Below are 23,905 nucleotides of genomic sequence, written 5' to 3'. Positions count from 1 at the left end.
ATTAATATACATTAAAATGTAGTTTTTGGAAGCCAAAGTCTTAGATATTTTCTCCTTCACCCTTACCACCCCCAGGTAATTGTTTCTCAAAATGTGGATTGCTGCATCAGAGTCACCTGGGTCAAGGCAATTTTTGCTGCTACTCAAATGAAAACATATTTTTACATTATGATTCAATATGCATACACAGACCCACCCATACTCACACACATAAACACACATGTATATAACTGAAATAACATTTTTAAGAAATAATACTCTTAGTACACATCATATGGCCTGATATTTGTATTTTGATTCCACTCAAAATACGTTAACTTTAGAACATATCCTTTATCTCTCAAACTGTATTTCCATTTGTTTTACCCACATCATCTTATGTGATCAATTTTTATGATTCAACTTCTTTTATTGATCTCACTCTGATAACTATCTACAACAAAAGTACATATAGGCTGGGCGCAGTGGCTCAAGCCTGTAATCCCAGCGCTTTGGGAGACTGAGATGGAAGGATCACTTGAGCCCAGGAGTTTGAGACCAACCTGGACAACATAGGGAGGCATCATCTCTACAAACTAGAAATTTAAAAATCAGCCATTCATAGTGGTGCACACCTGTAGTCCTTTCTACTTGGAAGGCTGCGGCAAGAGGACGACTTGAGCCCAGAATGTCAAGGCTGCAGTGAGCCATGATCATACCACTATACTCCAGCCTGGGCAGCAGGGCAAGATCCTGTCTCTTAAAAAAAAGTACACATATAATTTAAATTTTAAAAAGAAAACTTCCTCTGACTATAAAATACTAAGTGTTAAAAATTTATTCAGAATTAAGTTATGGTTTTACAGTTAATAGTAGTATATAATTGATCAAAACAACTAATGTATTGCACATTTTGATAATTCTTAAACTTAGTAAAATATATATTGGAAATATCTCTCAATAAAATACACAGGGTTTTTTAGGGGGAAAAGGGGAGGCCTCCTTAGACAATTCATGTATCCAAGGATGACTATTACTTACAGCTAGAATAAGACAAGGTCTAGATCAATTCTACTTTTTTCCCATAAAAATAAGCACTAACAAATCTTATTCACATTCCTAAGTACATATGAATGGAAGAAGATTTTTGGATTAATATCATTCAATTCATTGAACTGTTTCTGAGTTAAATGTCAAAATCACTTAGTGATTTATGATAAAACATTTTAATGAACTATTAGCAAATACCTTGATTCAGTCCTCTGTTAAATTAAATAAAAGCAAATTATTAGAAACCTTCTGACATGACAAAGCTAGATAGAAGTTATTCACTTTCCTAATATAAATACATACATATTAATAAAGTTATTCACTTTCCTTATGTATTTACCAATATTTTAAGTTGTTTCATTATTCGGCACCCTAGAGATTTTTACACCTGGGGTTGATGTACTATATAGTAAATTTCAGGATGTGTGAGAAGATGCCTTTGACTTACAAAATAAGAGAAAGATTATTGTGAGAGGGGAAATGGAAATGAACACATGAAAAGCTTCTCCAGGGATGTTCTTGTGCATACCAAATTTAGGAAAGCATCTATGTGGAAACTGGAGATCTAAAAATTTATTAATTTAAAACTGTCATTTCATACACTTGGAATGCTTTTGTGTACTTAGAGATATATAGGCAACTCAGTCTAAAGACCTCTGCCCAAGGGTTTGCATAATTAGGAATAAAACTGGTTTGTCATAGGCTATGTACATCATCAAAATTACTAGTTAAGGCCAAATTATTCTCTCAAATGGTTGTGCCAATTCATACTCCCAACAGCGGTGTAGAAGAGTTTCCATTAGTCCACATCCTTACCAACATCTGAGGTTGTCAGTTGCTTTTTTGTATAAATTTACGGGATACAAATGCAATTTTGCTGCATGTATATGTTGCATAATAGTCACAGACTAATTTTTGCCAGTCTAGTATGCACAAAATAATAACCAATTGTAGTTTTGATTTGTAATTTCTTAATTTCAAATGGGGTTGAGAAACTTTCCTCTTTTTTTTTTCTTTCATTATTATAAAATTTAGTAAATAGAGACAGGGTTTCGCTATGTTGCCCAGGCTGGTCTCAAACTCTTGGGCGCAAGCAATCTGCCCACTTTAGCCTCCCCAGCTGCTGGGATTACAGACTTGAGCCACCATACCTGGCTAAAATTGACTAACTTTCTGCATGTTTATTGGCCATTCAAGTTTCTTCTTTTGTGATTTTCTGTGTTATACATTTTACCTATTTTTTAATTTGTTTACTTTCTTATTTTTGATTTGAAAAGATTATATACATGTAATAAACATATATAAAATACAATCTTTTTTGGTTACATATTGTAAATATCTTCTTCTTGTTTCCTTCTTGTCACTTGTATTTTCACTTTTAAAAATTACATCTCTTGATGAACATAACTTAAAATTTATAATGCGGAAGAATTTATCATTTTTTTCTACTTTATGTCTTATGTAAGAATCTGTTACTACCTGAACGTCACAAATATATTCTTCTATTTTTTCTTTTAAAAGTTTTGTTTCTCACATTTATATTCTACTTGGAGGTAGAACTTTTCTTGTGCTTTCCTTTCTTCCTCCCTTCCCTTCCCTTCCCTTCCTTTCCATTCCTTTCCCTTCTCCTCCCTTCCCTTCTCCTCCAATAATAAAATATACAGGCGTAATTTATTGAAGACTTACAATTTTACTATTGAACTTCAAATGCCATCATTGTAATAAAGTGTCCACATAGAGGCGGGTCTATTTATTTTGAGGTGTTCTATTGTTTTCTTTTGCCCTACTTGTCTATTTGTCACATAACCAATGTCAAACTGTCTAATTACTGTATCTCTTATAGTAACTCTTGTAGAACAAGGAACCCCATCTTTTGTCTCTGAATATGATGAACTAATTCTACTATTTCCTGTAAATGTTAGAGTTGGTTCATCATATTCACTAGTGAAGTTGTATTGAATGTATAGAGTAAATGTGATTAAAAAATGAAAAAAGAAAAAAACAGTAAGAACAGAGTCTTATTCTGTTGCCCAGGCTGGAGGGTAATGGCATGATCTTGGTTCACTGCAACCTCCACCTTCCGGATTCAAGTGATTCTCATGCCTCAGCCTCCCGAGTAGCTGAGATTACAGGTGCCTGCCACCATGTCCAGCTAATTTTTGTATTTTTATTGGAGACAAGGTTTTGCCATGTCGGTGAGGCTGGTCTCGAACTCCTGATCTCAAGTGATCTGCCAGCCTCAGCCTCCCAAAGTGCTGGGATTATAAGCATGAGCCACTGCGCCCAGCCTCACGTTTTTCTATTTGCGGAGACAGTATAGCTTTATTTTTATTTAGATATTCCTGAATTTCTTTTTTAAATTTTCTCCAAAAATGTCAGGAATAATTTTATTAGCTTTATTCTTAGGTTTTTTTTTACTTTTTGTTCCTCTTGTAAATGGGAACATTACATTTTTATTGTATGCGTATAGAAATGCAATTAATTTTCAGATACAGATCTGACATTTAACAAGCTGTTTAAATTCTTATTAGCTCTAATAATTTGGTTAATATCTAAGTTTCCTACACAGCCAATTGTATTTCTGCAAATAAAGGCCATTTTGTTTCTTGCTTTCTAATTCTTATACCATTTCTTTTCCTTACCTTGCTTCTATGGCTGCGCATCGAATACAGCTATGAATAAAAGCAGTGCTGGTAGACAAGCTTCCTTTTGTAATGTAAAAGAGAATGCTTCTGAAAATCTACTATTAAATATGATGTCTGTCTTGAGTTTTTTGTAGATACCTTTATCAGGATAAAGGTGTTTTTAATGCCTGCTTTGCTAATTTTCAAATCATTTCTATGCAAAATGCTCCTCTCCATCTATTGAAATGATCGTTTCATTTCTTCTACTTTAATCTCTATGTATTAAATTATATTGATAAATTATTGTAAATGTAAAAAATATTGCTTATTTGAGATAAATCCAACTTGAATTTAGTTTGCTAATATTTGTTTAGGATTTTGCCTCTATGTTCATAAAGAAGAATAGCTTACTGTGATCTTTTTTTCCTCTCGTACTGCTATTATCTCACAACTGCATAAGACAAGTTAAGAATGCCCAACCTTTTGCTGTTAAATAACAGAATATATGAGCCGGGCGCGGTGGCTCACTTCTGTAATCCCAGCACTTTGGGAGGCCGAGGCGGGTGGATCATCTGAGATCAGAAATTCAAGACCAGCCCGGCCAACATGGCGAAATCCTATCTCTACTAAAAAATACAAAAATTAGCTGGGCAGGGTAGCAGCTGCCTGTAATCCCAGCTACTCAGGAGGCTGAGGTAGAAGAATCGCTTGAACCCGGGAGGCGGAGCTTGCAGTGAGCCGAGGTCGCGCCACTGCACTCCAGCCTTGGCGACTGAGCGAGACTCCGCCTCAAAAAAAAAAAAAAAAAAAAAAAAAAAAAAAAAGAATATATAATACTGAAGGTTTAGTAGAATTTGTCCTTAAAACGATCTGGATGTGGTACTTTCTTTGTTAGGATATTTGTCACTATAGATTTAATTTTGTTAAAGATATAAGACTATTAGTTTTCTAGTTCTTTTTTATCTGTTTTTAAAAGTTATATTGTTTTAGGAAATTATCTATATTGTATATAATTTTATGTTTCATGCGATTTTTTGCATATTAATCTCATTTTTAAAATCACAATAACATTCAAAACTCTCAGCTTTCTCATTCCTAAAATGTTTGTGACCACTTCCATTTTATCTTGATTAATAAAGGGTTATCTATTCTACATTTTATATTTTATTATTTTTGTTCTATTGTAATTTTTAAATTTTTTGGTAATTTTTTGTTATTTTACTATTTTTATAATTTCTTAATTTGGACGAATAGTTAATTAAATTTTAGTATTGATTTCTAATATGATATTTGGCAGTTTGTATCTTTTTTTTTTTTTTTTTGACAGAGTTTCACTCTTAGTTGCCCAATCTGGAGTGCAATGGCACGATTTCAGCTCACTGCAACCTCCGCCTTCCAGGTTCAAGCGATTCTCCTGCCTCAGCCTCTCGAGTAGCTGAGATTACAAGCATGCACCACCACGCCCGGCTAATTTTGTAATCTTAGTAGAGATGGGGTTTCTCCATGTTGGTCAGGCTGGTCTGGAACTCCCAACCTCAGTTGATCTGCCCACCTCAGCCTCCCAAAGTGTTAGGATTACAGGCATGAGCCACCTCACCTGGCCGGCAGTTTGTATCTTACAAATTTTGATATACTAAACATTCAGTTCCAAGGTTTTCCAATATCTATTTAAATCTTTGCCTTACCCCCTAAATTATTTATACAGGTAGTTTTAGTTTTAAAATTTAACATATGGATTTTTAAAGTTTTCATTTTTTATTTGAAATCAAAAATGATTGCAGCGTAGCCAAACGGCATGATCTGTTTGTTACTACTTATTTCCAATTTGTGGTGACTCCCTAATTTATCTGAGCCTTGGTTTCCATAACCTGTAAAATGATGCAGGTCCAGAGATAATCGCAGTGACTATCTCAAGGTAGATGCTCAGTAAATACTTGTTATCAACACAAGGTAGTGCACTTAATGTCCTTCTGGCTCTAGGAATATAAATACGTATCAGGAGTTGAGGGGCAACAGTTTTTCACCCCTGCCTTAAACTAATTGAGCACCAATTAGAATTATTTTATGAGACATCTGCTTCCAGTTGAATGGCTTTTCACATATCCCTACTGACTTTTTTAAGGAGCAGGACACTTGTTTCCAATTTTTCCTGACTACAAAATCAGAAGATGGATTATAGAAACAACAGTTTTCTTTTGCTGAACCTAAAGTTTTTCGCCAGATTGATGCATGCTGAGCTTTAGGGCTATCTCATGCATACTCTGCTAAATTAATCTGGGAAGTCTGAAAATAAGGGAACATCTAAAAACAGATGAACTACTTTAAAAATTCCTTTCTGTTACGCATAGAAATTGTGGAATCAACATTCCAATTTTGCACTCTTCAAGAAAATATATGTTCAGAATGTATATTTTCATGTTGTTCTGATTTCCTCAAGAACATTTGTTCCCCAGAAAGCACCAAACTGTGAATAAACTTACTGGAAACTTTAGTTAACCTCTCAAAAGGTGTGAGGAGTGCCCTAAGTAACTTATACCTGAAATTGGTTTCACTTATTATTTCTTTCTTGATTCTTCAGGGTAGGATTGTTTCTCACCCTACAGAACCCTAAGTTCCTCAAGGGCAGTCCTGTTTTGTTGATTCTTATCCTTCACGTAATTCCTAGTATGTTCTCTACACACTGATGAGTCGTTGTATTTTAGGCCCATTGATTCTAAGCAGAGGCACAAGAAGTTGAATTCTGACTAAATTTAGCGTAGCCTTCTAAAGAAGGAACATTTGGGAAATATATTTGTTAAAAGGCACTCAAGAGTATCTCTTTCTGAAAGGGCACAGGAAAAACCCTGAAGCCAGTTGCATATCAGAAATGGCATCCATTAATCTCTCCGCCAAGCAGCATAAAGTAAAAAGGCATTTGAAAGGAGTTGCCCTTAAGAATGGAGTCATGGTTTAATGCGTTTTGTTTGGAGCACCTTCCTTTTAGAAGCCAGCACCTGCAGCAAACTGACAGAGCCGCTGTTTCTGGGAGTGGACTAGGTAATGATACTGATGACATTTATGACCCAACATTTCAATAATTAATTTACAATGGAAATGGTTCTTAGTGCAGCGAATACATCATTGCAGTGAAAGATTGACTCCCAGTTTATCAGCTATAAACTATGCAGCCTAGGTTAAATCATTTAGAAGGCAAGCATTACAGGCATTACTCACAGTTATTTGGGATTCAGAATTCTCTGGGAGGATATTTGAAATATGAAGGTATATGCCATTATAATAAAAACAAGAGCAAAAACCTAGAAAAGGATTTGGAGGGAGAGGGAAGGAATGGAGAAATGTATTCCAGGTAACCTCTCTGTCTCTTTTTCTCCTCTGGCCAGACTTTCTATGGAAGCCACAAAATCTCATTCCCAACAATTTCCTATATTCTAATTTTCTAACTTAGCAGCATCTCACCAAAACATTTTATTCATTGAGCTTCTTTTTTTGAGCCTCTTCCTCTTCCTCTTCCTCTTCTTCTTCTTCTTTCTTAGACAGGGTCTTACTTTGTCACCCAGCAGGCTGGAGTGCAGAGGCAGGACCTTGGCTCACTCCATCCTCAACAGTCCAGGCTCAAGTGATCCTCAAGACCTCCTGAGTAGCTGGGACTACAAGTATGTGCCACCATGCCTGGCTAATTTTTTGTATTTTTTAGCAGAGATGAGGTTTCACCATATTGCCCAGGCTGGTCTTGAACTCCTGGACTCAAGTGATCTGCCTGCTTCGGCCTCCCAAAGTGCTGGGATTACAGACATGAGTTTCCATGCCCAGCCTTACCATTTTCATTGGAAAGAATTTTTCTGTAAATCTATTAGAAAAATTTACATGAAGTGTATATCATTTTTTTTTGTGGATATTATGAAACTTTCCAAGTGATTCATTGCTAGCCTTCAGAGAAGACTAGTCTTTTCCTAGAACTTCTGACATGTTCTCCAAATTACTTTAAGTATCTGTTAATTTTTTCAGGAGGAGATGTCTCTGTTCACTGGAAAAAAAAAGACTAGATAATAAACCCACATTTGAATTTTGACTAGATTTTTGAATATATAAGTGAAACATTGTATAATTGCAAAAATTAATACAAATTCTGGAAAGGGGGTTAAAATAAGCTACTATACTGCAGTAAACTAAAACTAATAGTTCCACTGCAAGGCTAGTGAAAAGCAGAGTTATTGTCACAATTATCAGTATCTATTCTTGACCTTAAAATAGACATGGAATAAATTCTGTGATCGAAATTAATATTTTTCTGTCTTTAAATTAGCATGGTCTTTGTCAGAGATTGCCTGAGTATAAATAGTACCTTTGGGGAAGAGCAAATCTGTAGGGGGTGGTCTGAGTGATCACTGGGGCATTGGGGAAAGAGATACACTCCAATTAGCTTTCACGAAGCTTTTTGCCAGGGTTCTGTATGATCTCAGTGGGGTTTTAGTAAGACTGGTAAGCATCCCAATGTCCACCCTCTAGATATCTCTCTTCTACCCCAACTTATCCTTCTGTCTTTCAGTCAAATCTAATGAGATTCAACGTACCCATGCGCAAACAGCACATGAAACATTAGGGCTGCTTTCAAAAGTTGACTAACTGAAAAGGAAATTACAGATTGGAAAATGTCCATATAAGGAGAGTTTATATACGTTTCTGTGAAACTATTTTGTTTCCATTATTAAAATATCCGTTTAGAAAACTTGGAAAAAAATGAAAAACAGTGGGGCAATTATTAATATATCTATAATTGCCTCATCCAAACGTATACTGTCTTTCTTTGTATGTTGATAACTGGAAATAAATAGTACAAGTGGTACATTATAGTATTTGTAGAATCCTATAGAATGTCATTACTTTTCGCTGAACATTTACTGGAAGCAAATACGTAAAGCAGTAAAGAAAACCCCATAAAAATAGAAGTCTTTCATATAACTTATCAGCAAGTGATGTGGCTCATTAAGCAAACCTAGAATGGACATACCAGAGATGCTCAACCCTTTGTCAGTGTTTTCAAGTTCCACAGTAAATATAACACATGAAACTTAATAGCTGCAATTTTAAGAATTAACCTCCGGAGAGGACTAGACTAACAGAATCCTACGTATTATAACTTCAGTGAGTGAGAGGTCTTGACACAGCACTCTGTTTTGTTACACGTTGGTTTTAGAAAGTATGGCTTTGCCTACTACACTCTAGCAAGAATTAAAAATGATCTTATCACTTATGCAGGAGTAGGCATTTGAACCTAGATGGATTGAGGAATACTATGATTGTAGAACACTTATACCAGTCACTAGTACATGATTTCAGAATATAACTTAGATATTTTTCTCTAAGAATCACTAGAAAATAGTTTTAGTCATACTTAGGTGTTATATGCTCCCATATTTACTGATATTCCACAGTTAAGTTTTTATTGTGAAAACATTTTAAAATTACAGAATCTTCAGTTAATAATTCAAAAAATAAAGACAAAATTTCAGAAGGCAGATGGGGTAAAGAAGATATAATCTCTGCTATTAAAATAAGATTTTATTAAAACTTTAAATTAGCCAAAATAAAATGAATAATGATTTTAGGTAATTTATTTAAGTAACTTTTATAATAGAGCAATCTATAAATTTCCATATGAACATTAATATCTGCTTGGAAATCCTAGCATTTGCTAAACAGTTTGAAACTTCATTTTTGAATTTTGATTAAGTATTTATTGCTAGGCAGGAATAAAAAAAGGGAAAATTAGTATGTTTATGTTTTCTCTAGTTCTGCCTGAACAACTTCTGGCTATGGTAGTTAGTCTATCACTATTGCTCAAGCATCTTAAATTAAACCAGACTATCAGTTGAGCCAACAATTTTTTAGATCCCTAGGTTAAGAAAAATTTAGTATATGGGAAAATATTTCTCACAACTCCTTCCCTCAGCATTTTATATGAATTCTGCTGATCATTAATAGATTAAAGACAATCAGATCCAAGTATGGTGTGCATTCTCTGTACTAGGAACTGATTTCAGAGCATGGTACATATTATGTATAACTCATCCTAAAACTATCTTGAGAGGTGGGTATTGAGGACTGTACGTGCAGGAGGGAAAGTAGATTGGTTAATTTATAAAACAAGAACTTGTGACTTGACCAGGGTCACTCTTCAAAGCTTATTCTCTTAGCTATCATAAGTATTGCTTTCTAGATTCTTCATGTTGGATCGAAAGACCATAAAAAGTCCCCAGTGTGATATTAAAAAACTCTTAAGTTGTCAAATCACATCTTGAATTTGATTGGCAATACTGACATGAATCCTGCAGTCATCAAGGATCGTAAGGACTTTATACCAGTACAGAACAGTTAACCTTTCTGTCCTGGCCAGAAATCTAATTTGAGCAGTTTTACTTTGATGCTCTATTTTTGATTAGTTAAGCCATTCATCCTGTTTGACATTGTTGTGTAGTGTTGCTATGCTTACTTTAAGCAGCTGTCACATTCCAGCCCAGAGGTGGGTGAAATGATTTTTGTTTATATGTAATTTAAAAAGGGCTTTTAGATGCCCTGAGTTGGCAATATGTCAATGTTAAAGACTATTTATCCCTCCAACTTAGCAAGCCTGAAAGACTTTCAAAATTCCTCATGTAACTTTATTTAAAAAAATACTTCTGCCGTTCAATTGTTCGCAAACTTTCTAATGCAACTATTTCTAACTCTATTATTAAGTCTGTGATTGTAATGATGCCGTCCTTGCAGAAGGTATTCATTTTTTAATATTGAATTCATTCTAAATTTGTATGGGACTACTCATATCGTATATCCTGTCTTTCTGAAAGAGATTATAACATTTAAAACAGGATGGCTTTTCTGATCTACATGTATAGATGGAAAGAAATTTAAATTCCTCCTACAGAGATCTTACTCATGTGTATAAATTTATATGACAATACAAAAATTTATTCAATTAACATTTATTTTATACCGTTTTTGTGTCTGAATCAAGACAAAGTACTAGGGATTGAGGGACCAGTTCTGCATTCAGGGAATGCATAAACTAATAGAAAAAAAAGCAAACATATAAAACCATACTCTTAATATTCTTTAGCCACAAACTAATTCTGCCTCCAAAATGTGTTACTAACTAAAGTTAATGGAGTTTTGGGTTTAGCGACCCAAGAAATCATCTCAATTCTCCTTGTCACTTCCCTGTGTAGATAGCTCATCTTCCCAGCTCTGATTATCCCTATTCAGATAATAAAAAAAAAAAACAAATGATTACAAAGAGTAACTTTAAAATCAGTAATTTCTTCAAGAAAAAAAATATCCAACCCCAAACAGTCAATCTCTTTATCATCATGCATACAAAACAACCAGTTAGTTGTTTTACTTGAACTGTCACTTAACAAGTCAGTTTAGTATCTGGACATAGAATTGGTTTGAATAAAAAGCATTATCTTCAATGATAAATTAATGATCTTATTTTCAAATTATATATACTTTAATTTGGGGATTCATTTTTCAAAAACAAAGATATTAGCCGGGCATGGTGACATGGACCTGTGGTCTCAGCTACGCAGGAGGCTGAGGTGGGAAGATCGCTTGAGTGCAGGAGGTGGAGGCTGCAGTGAGCCATGATCATGCCACTGCACTCCAGCCTGGGCAACAGGGTGAGACCTCAACTCAATTAAAAAAAAAAAAAGATGTATTTATTTTACATTATCACCATTACTTGATTATAACACTATGGTTTTATCAAAATTGGGATTCTTAAAACACATCATTCATACAATATAGTTCTTTAGTAGAATAATATTTACTTTTAGTGACCTGAATACGCGATTACAGTTCTTCACTTTTTATATCACATTTTAACGGAGCACACAAAGTGTTAACAGAAGGAAAGTGTTAACATTTAATTGCCTGTGAAATATTTTCAGAGTTAGCTTTGATGTGAAAACACAATAGTTACATAGAGAAGTATAATGCTGTAATGTTGAAACACTCAACCCGATGAAAATTTTTTATCTGTAAAGAAGAGAAGCCACAATAAAGAGTCTTTAAAATGCATCTCTGATAAGATGAAGCTTTCACTTTCTTCATTATTTACTTGTTCTTGCTTATTTTCATATTTACCTGTTTGTTATGCCACCATTCCTTTTTTAGTGACTCATCAGTATTGCCAACCTGATTAACCATTCCCTAGTTAAAAGAAAAAAAAAAGAATAGTAATTGGTACATGCTCAGATGAGTTAATTCAATGCTGTTTATCTGGATGAAAAGTAAAAAAGGCAGTCAATCAGTTAAAAGTTTCTAAATGTTTGATGGTGACATATCATGTAACCTTAACATCTGGATGACTGGATTTTAATCTTTATATCCAGATGTCTGGCATCAGGCAGACAGAACCTCAGTGGTTCAATCAGTCATCAACTTTCATTGAGCACCCCCCTTGTGTAGTACAACTCAGCGAGGGATGTAGAACATCACCTTATGTATGGGCTACTACAAAATCCTCTTAATTAGTCCTTCTGACTCTATTCTCTCCTCATTCCAAAACACCAGAATACTAAAACACCCTTTTCAAAATCTTAGTTATTTGCTCAAAATACTTGCCTTGCCTCAGGTTTCCACTGAACTTTCGTGTCTGCATAGAGCTGTAATAGGAGTGTTATAAGAACCCCACTTGTATTTGATCATGTTACACACACTCTCTATGTGTAACCCCTTACTCTGCAATAGCCTGGAGTCAGTAATACCCAATTACCTGAGCTGTTTTTATGCTTGCTTATATATAATGCGTATCAGACCCAAAAACACTTCCAGGTCATAGTAGTCACTCTATGAATGGAGGTAGTTTTCTAATCAACCAGTGATCAACATTAGTAATACGTGTCAAACCCAGTTTCTAGTAAAAAAAGAAATATTTAATAACTGTCCTTTATAAATTTCTTTTCTTAATCTTAATACCACATTTCCTTGACTCTAAAATCCCATTGATCATAAGAGGTTCAACTTGAAACAACTTTTTGCCTAAAAGAGAAGTCCTATTTCATTAAATGTAGGCAAAAACCATAAAACCCAGGCTGATTTTACAAATGTTACAGTGTGAAATATCATGCTTCCTGAAGAAATACAGTTTTGTTTCTATTGCTACTACTACTATTACCTTTACAATTCCCTTTTGCCTTATGTTCCCAGCAAACTAAATTAATTGCTTTGAGGAAAGGGAGGAATCTAAAATAACTCCAAAACTTTCATCAAATGATGCCACGCGATGAAATAAAATGTGTAGAATAAGAAGAAGAATTCAGTTCTGTCCATATTGAGATTGACACCAAGGGGGAAATGTTTAGTTGGCCATTTAAAAATATGAATGGCCCTCTGTAGAGAAACCTGCAGATGAGCATTTGGAAGATGTTTTAATGTGATTCTTTTAGTTGCAGATCCACTCAAGCTATTTCATAAATAGGAGACATGAGGAGTAATAAAAGGAACCACTTGAGCCCATAGCTACTAAAGCTGGAAGATATTTTGAGAATCAAGATAGTTCCAAAGAGTCCCACATGAGGAGTTTGTGAGTCTTTATTCTAAGCCTCAACCCATTATATTTTCCTTTTTGAATTACTATTTGATAAATATTTGTTATGTATTAGTCCCTAGGCTAAGCATTTTATATGTTTTATCTCATGCAATACTCACAATTCCTGTGATTTATATTCTATTATGGTCTATTATCCACATTTATAAATGAGAAACAGCTTTTGAGAATTTAAGCAACTTACCTAAGTTCCCTCAGCTAATTAGTGGTAAAGCTGGGATTTAACCTCAGCTTTTACCCAAGTCCTCAGTAGGACAATAGTAGGCATTTAGTGGGTACTATGCCCTATTCTGTCTCTGAATATACCTTACACTACTCTCCATTGGCCTCTTCTATTCCCCTGTAATTTCAGCCTGTGTATGACCCATCCTAATCTCTCTAGGCCCATCCGTATCATGACTTTCCAATTTAATTCTCATTGTTAACCGATGATTTATTTCTCTGTTTGTGAAAAAAGTCTGTTTATCTCAAAGCACATATTTGAATTAAACTATGCGGTTCATAAATATTGCTTAGTCTATATATTGGTTGCCCTCAGGTCAGGTGCCTATTCTTCACTGATTAACTGTTATTTAAAAGACCAGTCAGGCCAAACAGAAGCTGCATGTGGGGTAGCTTCCTTAAGAAGAGAGTATTAATGAGGCAACAGTAGAAACATCTCTACAATAAAAGACAGATAGGAGGTGAAGCTATGGGAATTGAAAGGACTACAGCAGACCAAAAAGAGAGGTGTCCACATAACAGAAACCTAAGAAACAAACGTATAACAATTGATCAGAGTAACAGAAGTCAGTGCAAGAAATTAACATAAAGCAGAAAACTAAGAGAACCAGTAGAAAAATAGAAAATGATGTTAAGGAATCCTATGAAGATTTTTGAAAAAAGAAAGTACATTCCACAACAACAAATGCTTCAGAAATGTCAGTTCATTTATTTTATATATATACATACATACACATATATACACACACACAATCTATCCTACTATAGCAGGAGAACATATACATATATATATTATATGTATGTATGCATAACTGTAAATATTTCCTACTATAATCCAGGGGACAACAGGGTTGGAAAAGAACAGGTCCTGTTGCTTTCATAGAGGAGGAAACAAATGTTAATCATCACAAAAATTAATACATAATTTCAATGATGAGACATAACACAGAGAAAAGATACATGGTACTTTGAGAGCATAGACTAAGAGTACCTGATACTGTATGAGAGTTCAGGGAAAACTTGCCTTAGATTGATGCCTGAGCTGCAGTTTAAAAGATGGGTGGGTATTGACCAGGTGAAGTAGAGGGGAGAAGAGGTTTCAGACAGAGATAATGGAATATATAAAACCTCTTTGGCAAAAGGGAATATGATGACTGATAAAAGTCATTTCTGTGGCTGGAGTGGAGAGAGTAGAGACTCGACAAGAAAGAGATAATGCTAGAGAGGTGGATAGGAGACTGACACACAAAACTTTGAGGGTCATGTTAATGAGTCTGCTGTTTTGTTACCCTGCATGCAATAAGCTGGGAGGGAAAACAGAATGGTTGACATAATCAGATGAATATTCTGAGACAATTGCTCTAGCTGTAATAGGCAGAAGAGATCAAAGAGTGGTATTATACAAGATTATTTCTGTTTCAGTTAACAAAATTCCCACTCACACTGGTTTCAGAAAAAAGACCATGTGTCGGCTCCTAAATTGTAAAGTGTAGCCAAGAGCAGATATTCAAGCATTTGGGGATCTGGATGCTCAATGATGTTTTCAGGAATATCTGCATCACAGTTCTGCTTTCTACTGTATTGCTTTATTTTTAGGCAGGATCTACTTTTTTGGGGGTGAGATGACAGCTGGCAGCCTGATACATAAGATAAAAAAATCTCATATATTATCACCCCAGCAGAAAGAGAACCTCCTTTTCTCTGTAGTTCCAACAAATATCCCAGGATGGACACTTACTAAACAACTTGGGTCACATGTGAATCCATGAAACAATAATTATGGTCAAGGAAGAGGATATACTCATGGTAAGAGAAGAATGACTTGCTCACTCTTCTAGAGCCAGGTGGTACTGTGAATCCCACCTGAACAACATGAACTGAAAAGAGGAAAGGAACAGTCTCCACAGAAAAATATGGATGCCATCACCAGTAGTGGAAGATTTAAAGTAATTATGGAGGGACAGGTTAACAGGATCTTATGATATCCCTGAAATGAGATAGCCATAGTTTGAATTAAGGGTAAAGAGTAAACTCATAGGATTTTGTAATGAATTAGACAAGAGAGTAAGAGAGATTGAGATACCAGGAATATGTCCTAAATTTCATGTTTAAATAACTGGTAAGGTCATTCATGGAGAGTGTCAACACTGTAAGTGAGCCAGGTTTAGAAGTAGGGAGAGAAGGGAAAGATGATGAGTTTAATTTGGAATACATTGAGTTGGAAGTGCCATTGAGACTTATGAGAGACTTTAAGAAGACAGTTGGATATATAGGACTGAATATCAGGAAAGACATCACGCCTATAGGGATAAGCTTCACCCAGGACTGGAACAGTCCACTGGTTTGAAGGTTACCAGTGATCATGGACAGTCATAAAGGCAGAAGCCTGATTACAGTCAGTGGAATGGATAAAAGGTGAGGAAATAAAGACAGCAAGTATATAGTAGTCATTGTGGTAGTATTAACTATGTATGCAAATTTACTGCTATTTCCTTCCCTGAAAAATAGAGTTTAATTTGCTTCTTTTGGATTCTGGGCTGGCCTTAGTAACTTGCTTGACCAGAAGAATGTAGTAGGAATAATGTTCTGGCACTTCCAATGCTACATCATAAGAAGACTTCTAACTTTTGCCTGAGCCTTCTGGAACACATGTAAAGAAGCCCAAATAGCCAGCTATGTCTTGGGCAAATTATTAAACCCCTTAAACCTCAGTTTTCTTATTTGCATAATGATAAGCACAGCACTCAATATTTGCCAGTTGCTGCTGTATCGCTATTTTCTGATTAATCTGTAATGAAGTTAATTTGTACCATAAACAGAGATAAGATTTGGCTAATCTCCCCTATACAAAGGATTATTTTCATAATATTTTGACCCTACAATAATTTTGGTGTTCACTATTTATGATTTTATCATAAACCAACTCACTAGTCAACTAAAATATATACAATTAAAATTCTTAAAGGAAATAAATGTGATATCCTGTGCTTTTTGTGACAATGTAGGAACATTCAGTGGTGATATTTTCAGGAGCACTTTGCCATTCAAGCAGGGTTTTTCTGAAGTTACAAATAGCCGTACTCTAATATCATTTCCAGAAATACCACTTCTGCAAGTCAGAGAATTAAATTACCAGTTTAATCTAGTAACTGTTATAACTCCAAAGAGAGAATTTCAGGAAATACCACTCTCAGATTAAGTGTTCCTAAGAATGCCATCTTGAAGGGGAATTTATGGGTAGAATATGGCTACTAATTTTATGTAACTTGCATCTTTCAAAGGAGAAGAAAATAAGGACAATCAAGACACCACACCTGTATATATATAACGACTTGCATCCTCATAACACACACAAATTTCCATAACTTCGCTGGACTCGGTTTTCATATATAACTCAGGAAACATGCATTTTGCAGCCATGAGAGGAAAGGAGGCTCTTTTGACTCTCACTTCCTGAAAACCTCTTCCCCATCACGCTTGCAGACGGGGAAGGGAATATTGTCCTAGTTGCTCTTAGAAATCTGACTGTTGGTTTGCTGCATGTTTTCCACCAGCTGAGGTGAAGTGGGCTAATACAAACTCAGAAACCCAAGTGTTCACTGCAGGAGATTTATAGATGACAAAATCCCATCCTTACTTCGATCTTTTTGTGAGTTCCATTTCTTTTTTTTTCCCTGCTTTTTAAAAGAAAATAAGACCTCTCTGGATCTGAACCACTGGAAAACCAATTTCCAAAGGTCCCTTGTCTAAAAAGAAGTATGTATGACTTCAAATGCTGTGTTGTGCTGAGCAGACATCAGCCTTCAATGTTGGTACATTGAAAATGAGATTAATTGAGCAACATGGCATGGAGAATATTGTTTTAAATTGTACATTAACCACCCCTTGTATTATATCCAGACCACTGAAAAGGCTCTAGCTACTTCGAATTATCATTATCATATTCATTGAGAATATTAGGTATGCTTGCAAAGTTATAAAGCAATTGAGATTTGATTTGAAAAAGTTTAATTTTCATTCATTTGAACCCAAAATTTCATATTTTCTGCTTAATTATATTAAATGAAACAAAATATGGTAATGTGTTTAAAAACTGAAGTTTAAAAAACTAAACCAATATTTGAATTTTTTTCCTGTCTGATCCTATTAAAAACAAATCTCCAATGTCTCCATAGAAGTATCAAAAGGAGAAAATGTACCTAGAACAGTTTCTAACAAAAGTGGATAACCCAGACTTATGTTGGACATATACACAAATCTCTATCATGCCCTCTTGAATTCTTTTCATGTAAAATCCTCACACTCTGAAATCATGAGTAAAGACTTATATCTGTGTGCTAAAAGTCAGCGTTCCCTGTCAGGCCGTGATGCTAACAGAGTGACAGTGGCCATAATATTGTTTAACTCAGCCCTTATCCCTCCCTTATGGAATGATTCCCATTCCTTTAAGCTTCAGGACTGCATAAGCTTGAGCAAATCACACCAGAGAGAAAGAGAAACCTTCCTGAGAACAGTAGCATTGCCAAGCTCTAGTAAAGAGTCTGTATGCTTTTTTTTAATTAATGTATGTAACCACAAATCCTTAGGAATTTTAAATCAATGTACATATAAGAGGATTAAACAATTATCAATATTCGTTCTCTGTGAATAGCTACTTTAGATACTTTAAGGATCTCTTTTTAAAATCTCTCTCAATGGTAAACTTGTGAGAATTATCCCAATCATTGTCTCAACCTAATTTTCCACTTAATTGTTCAATTTTTTCATATCGGTTCTTTCTAGAGGAGATTTAGGGTGATGAATATGAGACAAGTCTGTTTTACGTACACACATGCACACACACGCATACATGATATGATTAATACAATAAAATTTAAAAGGCTGTAAAAAGAAGGAAGAAAACTCAAGTCTGTCTCACTTCAGTATAATTTGTGTAAGTTTTCTTATGTTGGCACTCTAGCAATATAAAAAAAATCAGCCCAATACCTTTAAATATTTTATTGACAATATTAGTATATATTATCAAGATATTTTCAGGCAGGTAGTAAAAGTAAATATGACTTAACTCATGCCTTCTATTGTACTATAGGTATTAAAATGATGTGATGTTGTATAGTCTTTTTTAAAAAAGCATGTGTTATTGTCCTGAATAACCTCTATCTTCCCTTCACACACAAACGACTTGATAGTATATGGTACAGTTCTAAGATAAAGGAAAAGTTTCATTTAGCAGGTTCACTTGAAATATATTTAAAATGAAAATATGACATTTTCATTTGTGACATCAACAGGACCTAAACTGGGTACATGAGAATGGTAAATATTCAGACTTATCTGAAAAGCCAACTGTTTAAGTATTTTCAGCTCACATGTAAAGATTTCGTGTCAATGAACAGTAATTCCATTGGGGTGTTATTTTAAAAGATCATGAGCCAAAATATTTCTTGTAGTAAAAAATTTTATTTATGGTGGAATTTCCAAAATTTATTATATCTTGAAATGATCCACAAAGTACTATTTTGTGCTTACATTTAAAAGATACATTTCTTACAAGAAAAGATCAAAATATATACATTAGGCAGTATTATATTTTTATTTAATACAATATAACTAAAGGATTAAAGAGAAAAGAAATAGTTAAATATATTTAAAATTCCATTTAACTGATTCTTAGCTGTTTTAATGTTTTAAAGAAAAAAATAAAGCTCTAAACACCAGAGACATTTTGATGAGCAATATTTATAATATATATATATATGTATATATAAGTTAAGCATTGCAACAAGCTACCCTCAGTCAATGGCCCCCTATCAGAAATAGTATTACTGGAACTATGTATTAATATCTAAGCAAAGAATAATAAAGAAGAAGAAAGTATTATTTGCAATGATGACTTTTTAGTTAAATACACTTTCTTATAAAGTGGCAAGGTAATCTTTACAAATTTACAACTGAAAAGAAATCTTTATATACATGTTGTCTTGGTTTGGGACTTTTTGAAGCCTTCTTCTTCCTGTGTATTAGGCCCTCCTGGAAGAAGTCATATAGACCAGAAAATTAGTTCATAGCACATGATAGATAAGCCTGGAACTAGAAGCCCCTGGAGTTGCAGGCTGTGAATCGGTGCTGGCAACTGGAGAGAGAGAAGCCAGATCCTGGAGAGGCAACCCAGGTTGCTCTGAGGAGGTGATCCGGTCCACTATGTTGGATAAGCAATCCAAGCTGGATAAGGAGTTTTTATCTGTGGCATATACTAAGGATACAAGGAGAAAAGCATTAAAAAATAATTAGCCCAAGATAGACAGATTTGCTTATGTTGCTCCTTAAATTGTAGGTCAGCTCCTCTGACACCCAGAGGTCAGGTGGTCACAGAAAGCCTAACATAGAAATTTGCAGCAAATATCTGGCAATTCCTGAGGGGTAGAGGTGGGGAGTGGGGAAGCCCCCTGATAATATTTCAAGCAACAGTGTGTGTGCATGTGTGTATGCATGTGTGCGTGCGTGTCTGCTAGGGGGATTTGGAGCAGAAGATGTGTTTATTTTGCTTTACCAAAGCCTCCCTATAAGAACCATCACTTCCATTCTCCCTTCCCCAATACTATCAGGAAGAACAGAATTTTATAGGCTGAATTGTTAGGTTGAACTGGTCTTTAAACTCCTGTGAAGTTATCAATTCTTACCATTTGATACATCAGGATAGTAGATGCTGTCAAAAGTACTGCTCTTTCTGGACCAGACAGGACTGTTACATTCGGGCTATAATACAAGACACACAACAAAGTTTGTTTTCAGGTCTTGGCAAAAGATGTTCTGACCAACGGTGAGGCTGTGCTTGCCCACCAGCTCTGTAACCGAACACTGTCAATCACCTTCACTGCCTTGATTTAGGAAGGGCTAGCCCTCTCCAAATTCCCAGGGCACTGAGGTCAATCTCTGTGCTTGAAGAAGAGGAGAGCAGCAGCAAAGGGAAGAGGGGGTGGAATTCAGCAGCAATGTGCATTGGGTTAACCATGCAAAATGGATTGGAGTAGAAGAAAGCCACACTAATTCAGGGAAAGAACACTTTCCCAGGGCAAAAACACATTAAAACCTGGCAGCCTTGGAGCAAACGCCCTCTAAAAAGAATGCATCAACATCTTTCAGCCAGGCCTCATTGGAGCAGGAACTGGGGCCGTGTGGGTATTTCTTTCCATTTCCTCATTAAGTTAGAAACGGTGCCTTTAGATATTAGTGTAGGGCATGATCCACAGATGGCATATTTTGAAAATAAATTCAGGAATGGAGAAAACATCTGAGTGATCATTCACAGCCACCCATCTTCCATGTCACCACTCGATTACAGTGTACACCTAGAACCTGCTAGAAAGTTAAACTAAAATCTTGTTCAGCAGCGGTTTGGGGAGTCTTTCTAAATGTGGACCCCTCTCTTCTTTTAAAGCAACTCAGCATCTGCCTCCACCCCACTCTCCCCACCACACCAGGTTAAATGAGGTGTAAGGACTTTAGAAAAGATTAGGGTAGCCTAGCAGGTACCAGATCTACTGCTTACCATGCCATCAGAGCAGTTGGAGGTGGGGCTGGTGGGCTCCGAGCAGCTCTGTCCCGGCAGGCTATAGTAGTTCTCCACCTGCTCTCTCAGCAACTCCTGCAGGCTCTCGATGTAGCGGATGGCATTCCTGAGGATCTCCACCTTGGGCAGCCTCTGGTTGGGGTTGGTCGTGGTACACCTCTTGAGGGTTTCGAAAGCCTGGTTGACCTTCTTCAGGCGCCTCCGCTCGCGCATAGTGGCTGCCTTCCGCCGATCCATGGTGGTGGACTTCCTCTTGCAGGCTTTGCAGGCCCACATGAGGCAGTGACCAGCCTGGTGGTGGCCGGTAGGCGCTCGCACGTGCTCGTCCTCGTCTGAGCCCTGCAGCTCTGCTTTGTGCGCTCCGAAGGCAGCCACTCGCGGCACAAACTCGTCCCCAAATTCACCCTCGGGGGACGGTATGCAGGAGCCGTCGTAGAAGTACTCAGAAGGTGAGAACTGGCAGCCATCCATCACGTCCATCCTGCTGAGAGGCAGGCGGTGCACCTGGACGGCAGCAAGAGGGATGGGGAGAAACGGGAGCCTGGCGACTCCGCCGACGGGCAAATCCCGGGCGGAGCTCCCTGGTCTGTCGCTCCGGTAATTAACAAGGGCAGACGCCTGTTGGCCTGGGTAGACAAGCTGGGGTTGGGGTTCTTTATATATTCTTTCGGGAGGGAGGCCGGCCCCAGTGGCCAGGCACTATTAGCATATCCCACCGCAACCCCCGCGGGGGCTGTCTGGACAAACCTCCGCGTTTCCTCTACAGACAATCTGCTGTGTACTGCCCCTTTTGACGCTAATGGTTTTACTGCATTTCTGCTGGGGCGGCAGTGGGTCCCCAACCTGCTCATTTGCACTCTCTAGATAAGCTAAAACAAGGGATCACTTAAGGAGTGTTTCACACAAAAGTGACGAAGGCAGTCCAACTTTTTGCAATTGGACACACATTTTAAAATAGTGGTAATAAATAGAAATCCCTTTCAGCTGGCACCAAGAGCTGACCTGCCCTCCCAATCCTGGGCGTGAGGAATCTCCTGATTTGGGGGTGTTTGTTTCTCTTTTTCGTGAACTTTAATTATCTCGAAAATTTTTTCCAGTAATTGGATTGAATAACGGTTACTAAAAACTTGAAGTGGCATTTTCAATCTTGGAGTGAATACAGGGTTTGCCTTTCAAAATCTATTTTGTATAGCTTCAGATGAGTAAAGTTTTGCTCAGATTGTCATTTATTCTAGGCTCTACCTTATTGAGGGTAGGGAGGGAGGTTCCTTTTCCCATGACTGGGCTTGCTCTGAGTTCTCCCTGTATGTCTGCTCATCTAAAAGGAGGTGGGGCACAGGAGGGCCAGGTGACCAGGAACATTCCTCCCGTTCTTGCTTCCTTCATTTTCCCCTTCTGTACGTATTTGTTGAGCACCTTCTCCTTTGTGCCAGGCCTTCCCTAGATCCTGAGCAGGCCAAAGACCTGCACTGAAAGTGTCTCTAAGATTTCCAATAGAAGAAGCCCAGTTTTCGACGGCAAACTCCCTTTCCAGGGGTGAGTCTCCTTTCTCCCTCTCTTTCTGCTCCGCCCTGTCATTTCTACAGACTAAACAGCCAAGCTGGGCTTTGGGGTTGCTAATTTTCTGCTTTCAGGGAAACTAACACCGTTACAGATGCGTCCCAGCTGCCGCCACTGCAATCCTTGACTCGTGTAAAATTTCCAACTCCTCAAACCAGGAGTAACTTCACACACTTCAGTGACAAAAGCCTTCCAGAAAAGCAATCACAGCAGGGTCTTTAGAACTTCGATGGATAGAAGGCAAGAGGGGAGGGTTGTCATTTAAGTGAGAATGAATCTATTAATCAGCTTTTACCAATCCTCCTCCAACCTTAATCCACTTTCAGGTTATTTGGGTTGGGGAGGTGCTGTTTATATTTAGGAAAAGCAATTACTTAAGGTCTACACAATTAGTCTTGGGGTTTTGGACTAGGTCTTGTGGCCCCGTTGAAAGAAGCAGGAGTGTTCTCAACTCAATCTAGGGTAACCCAGTTCAATAAATATGGTGGCTCCGAAGTTATTGGGAGGAGGAGGGAGTTTTCCTTCCTATTATTATTATTATTTCTTTCAGTGAATGGAACTTTGTACTTCTTTTTTTCAGTATTATTTTCTTAAAGCAACACTGGTTCATTGATCCAGCATCTCCAGGGGCCAGAGAAGTAACAACCTTTTCAGGGTGCGATCTCTCTAAAGTGAAGACCTTGAAAACCAGAGGTGGGAGAGTGACACTGTCAGTCACTAAGGTTTGCTAGCCACACCATTGCTGTCTCCTCTCTTCTGTCCTGTCATCTCTAAGAAAAAGATCTCTCCTGAAAATCAGGTTCCCTCTCCCACCAATGGGCTGCTTAATCATCTGAGCAGTGGGAAATCCATCTGCACCTTTTTTAGGGCTATTAACAAGTCTATGCCTTTGAAATGAATACGGTATCCAGGGCTACGCCAGATAAAAAGAGGCAAGTTCAAGAAGAACCCAGGTGGAAACTAAGATGCCATCCACGCTGGTGGAAACATTCAAATGCACAGCAAATGCAAAGCACATTGCTACCTCTGAAATACAATAGTGGGTAGATATCCTCCCCCAGGAATTCTCAGCCAAGTCCCACAGTTTCTATTAGCAGCCATATGACCACTTTTTTATTTTTTTGGCTGTGGAGTCCACAAATTAGCTCGGACTTGTGCTTTGGACACAAATAAACTTGGTCTTTAAAGTCTGAGTGAAAGTTAGAGGTTACGCTTCTGCTCATCTTTCAGCTAGTTTCTGAAAGCACTTAACGTGATTTGTACTCAAGCCCCTCAGCGTGAAATATTTTTAAC

At 36.8% G+C, this 23,905-nt stretch overlaps 1 protein-coding gene across 1 annotated transcript; it reads right to left on the bottom strand.

Annotated features, from left to right (window-relative positions):
• Positions 1–18,922: 18,922 nt before the first annotated feature.
• On the bottom strand, positions 18,923–21,684 carry MYF5 (myogenic factor 5). The gene is made up of 3 exons (XM_004053623.4): positions 21,032–21,684; positions 20,163–20,238; positions 18,923–19,735 (listed from the first exon to the last, which is right to left on the bottom strand). The coding sequence occupies exons 1-3, from the start codon at positions 21,530–21,532 to the stop codon at positions 19,545–19,547; spliced, it is 768 nt and encodes a 255-aa protein (XP_004053671.1). The 5' UTR covers positions 21,533–21,684; the 3' UTR covers positions 18,923–19,544.
• Positions 21,685–23,905: the final 2,221 nt, after the last annotated feature.

This window comes from Gorilla gorilla, chromosome 10, assembly GCF_029281585.2.
Source record: "Gorilla gorilla gorilla isolate KB3781 chromosome 10, NHGRI_mGorGor1-v2.1_pri, whole genome shotgun sequence".
NCBI lineage: Eukaryota > Metazoa > Chordata > Mammalia > Primates > Hominidae > Gorilla > Gorilla gorilla.
The sequence above is the reverse complement of the archived record's forward strand: the minus strand, read 5'-3'. Positions and strand labels throughout refer to the sequence as shown.

Excerpts from the sequence above, each read along its gene's own strand:
- MYF5 (XM_004053623.4), bottom strand. The coding sequence starts at position 21,532 with ATGGACGTGATGGATGGCTGCCAGTTCTCACCTTCTGAGTACTTCTAC. Across the intron at positions 20,239-21,031 it reads CCAACTGCTCTGATGGCATG|CCCGAATGTAACAGTCCTGT; the intron begins GTAAGCAGTAGA and ends CTTGTATTATAG. Across the intron at positions 19,736-20,162 it reads CTATCCTGATGTATCAAATG|TATATGCCACAGATAAAAAC; the intron begins GTAAGAATTGAT and ends TTGTATCCTTAG.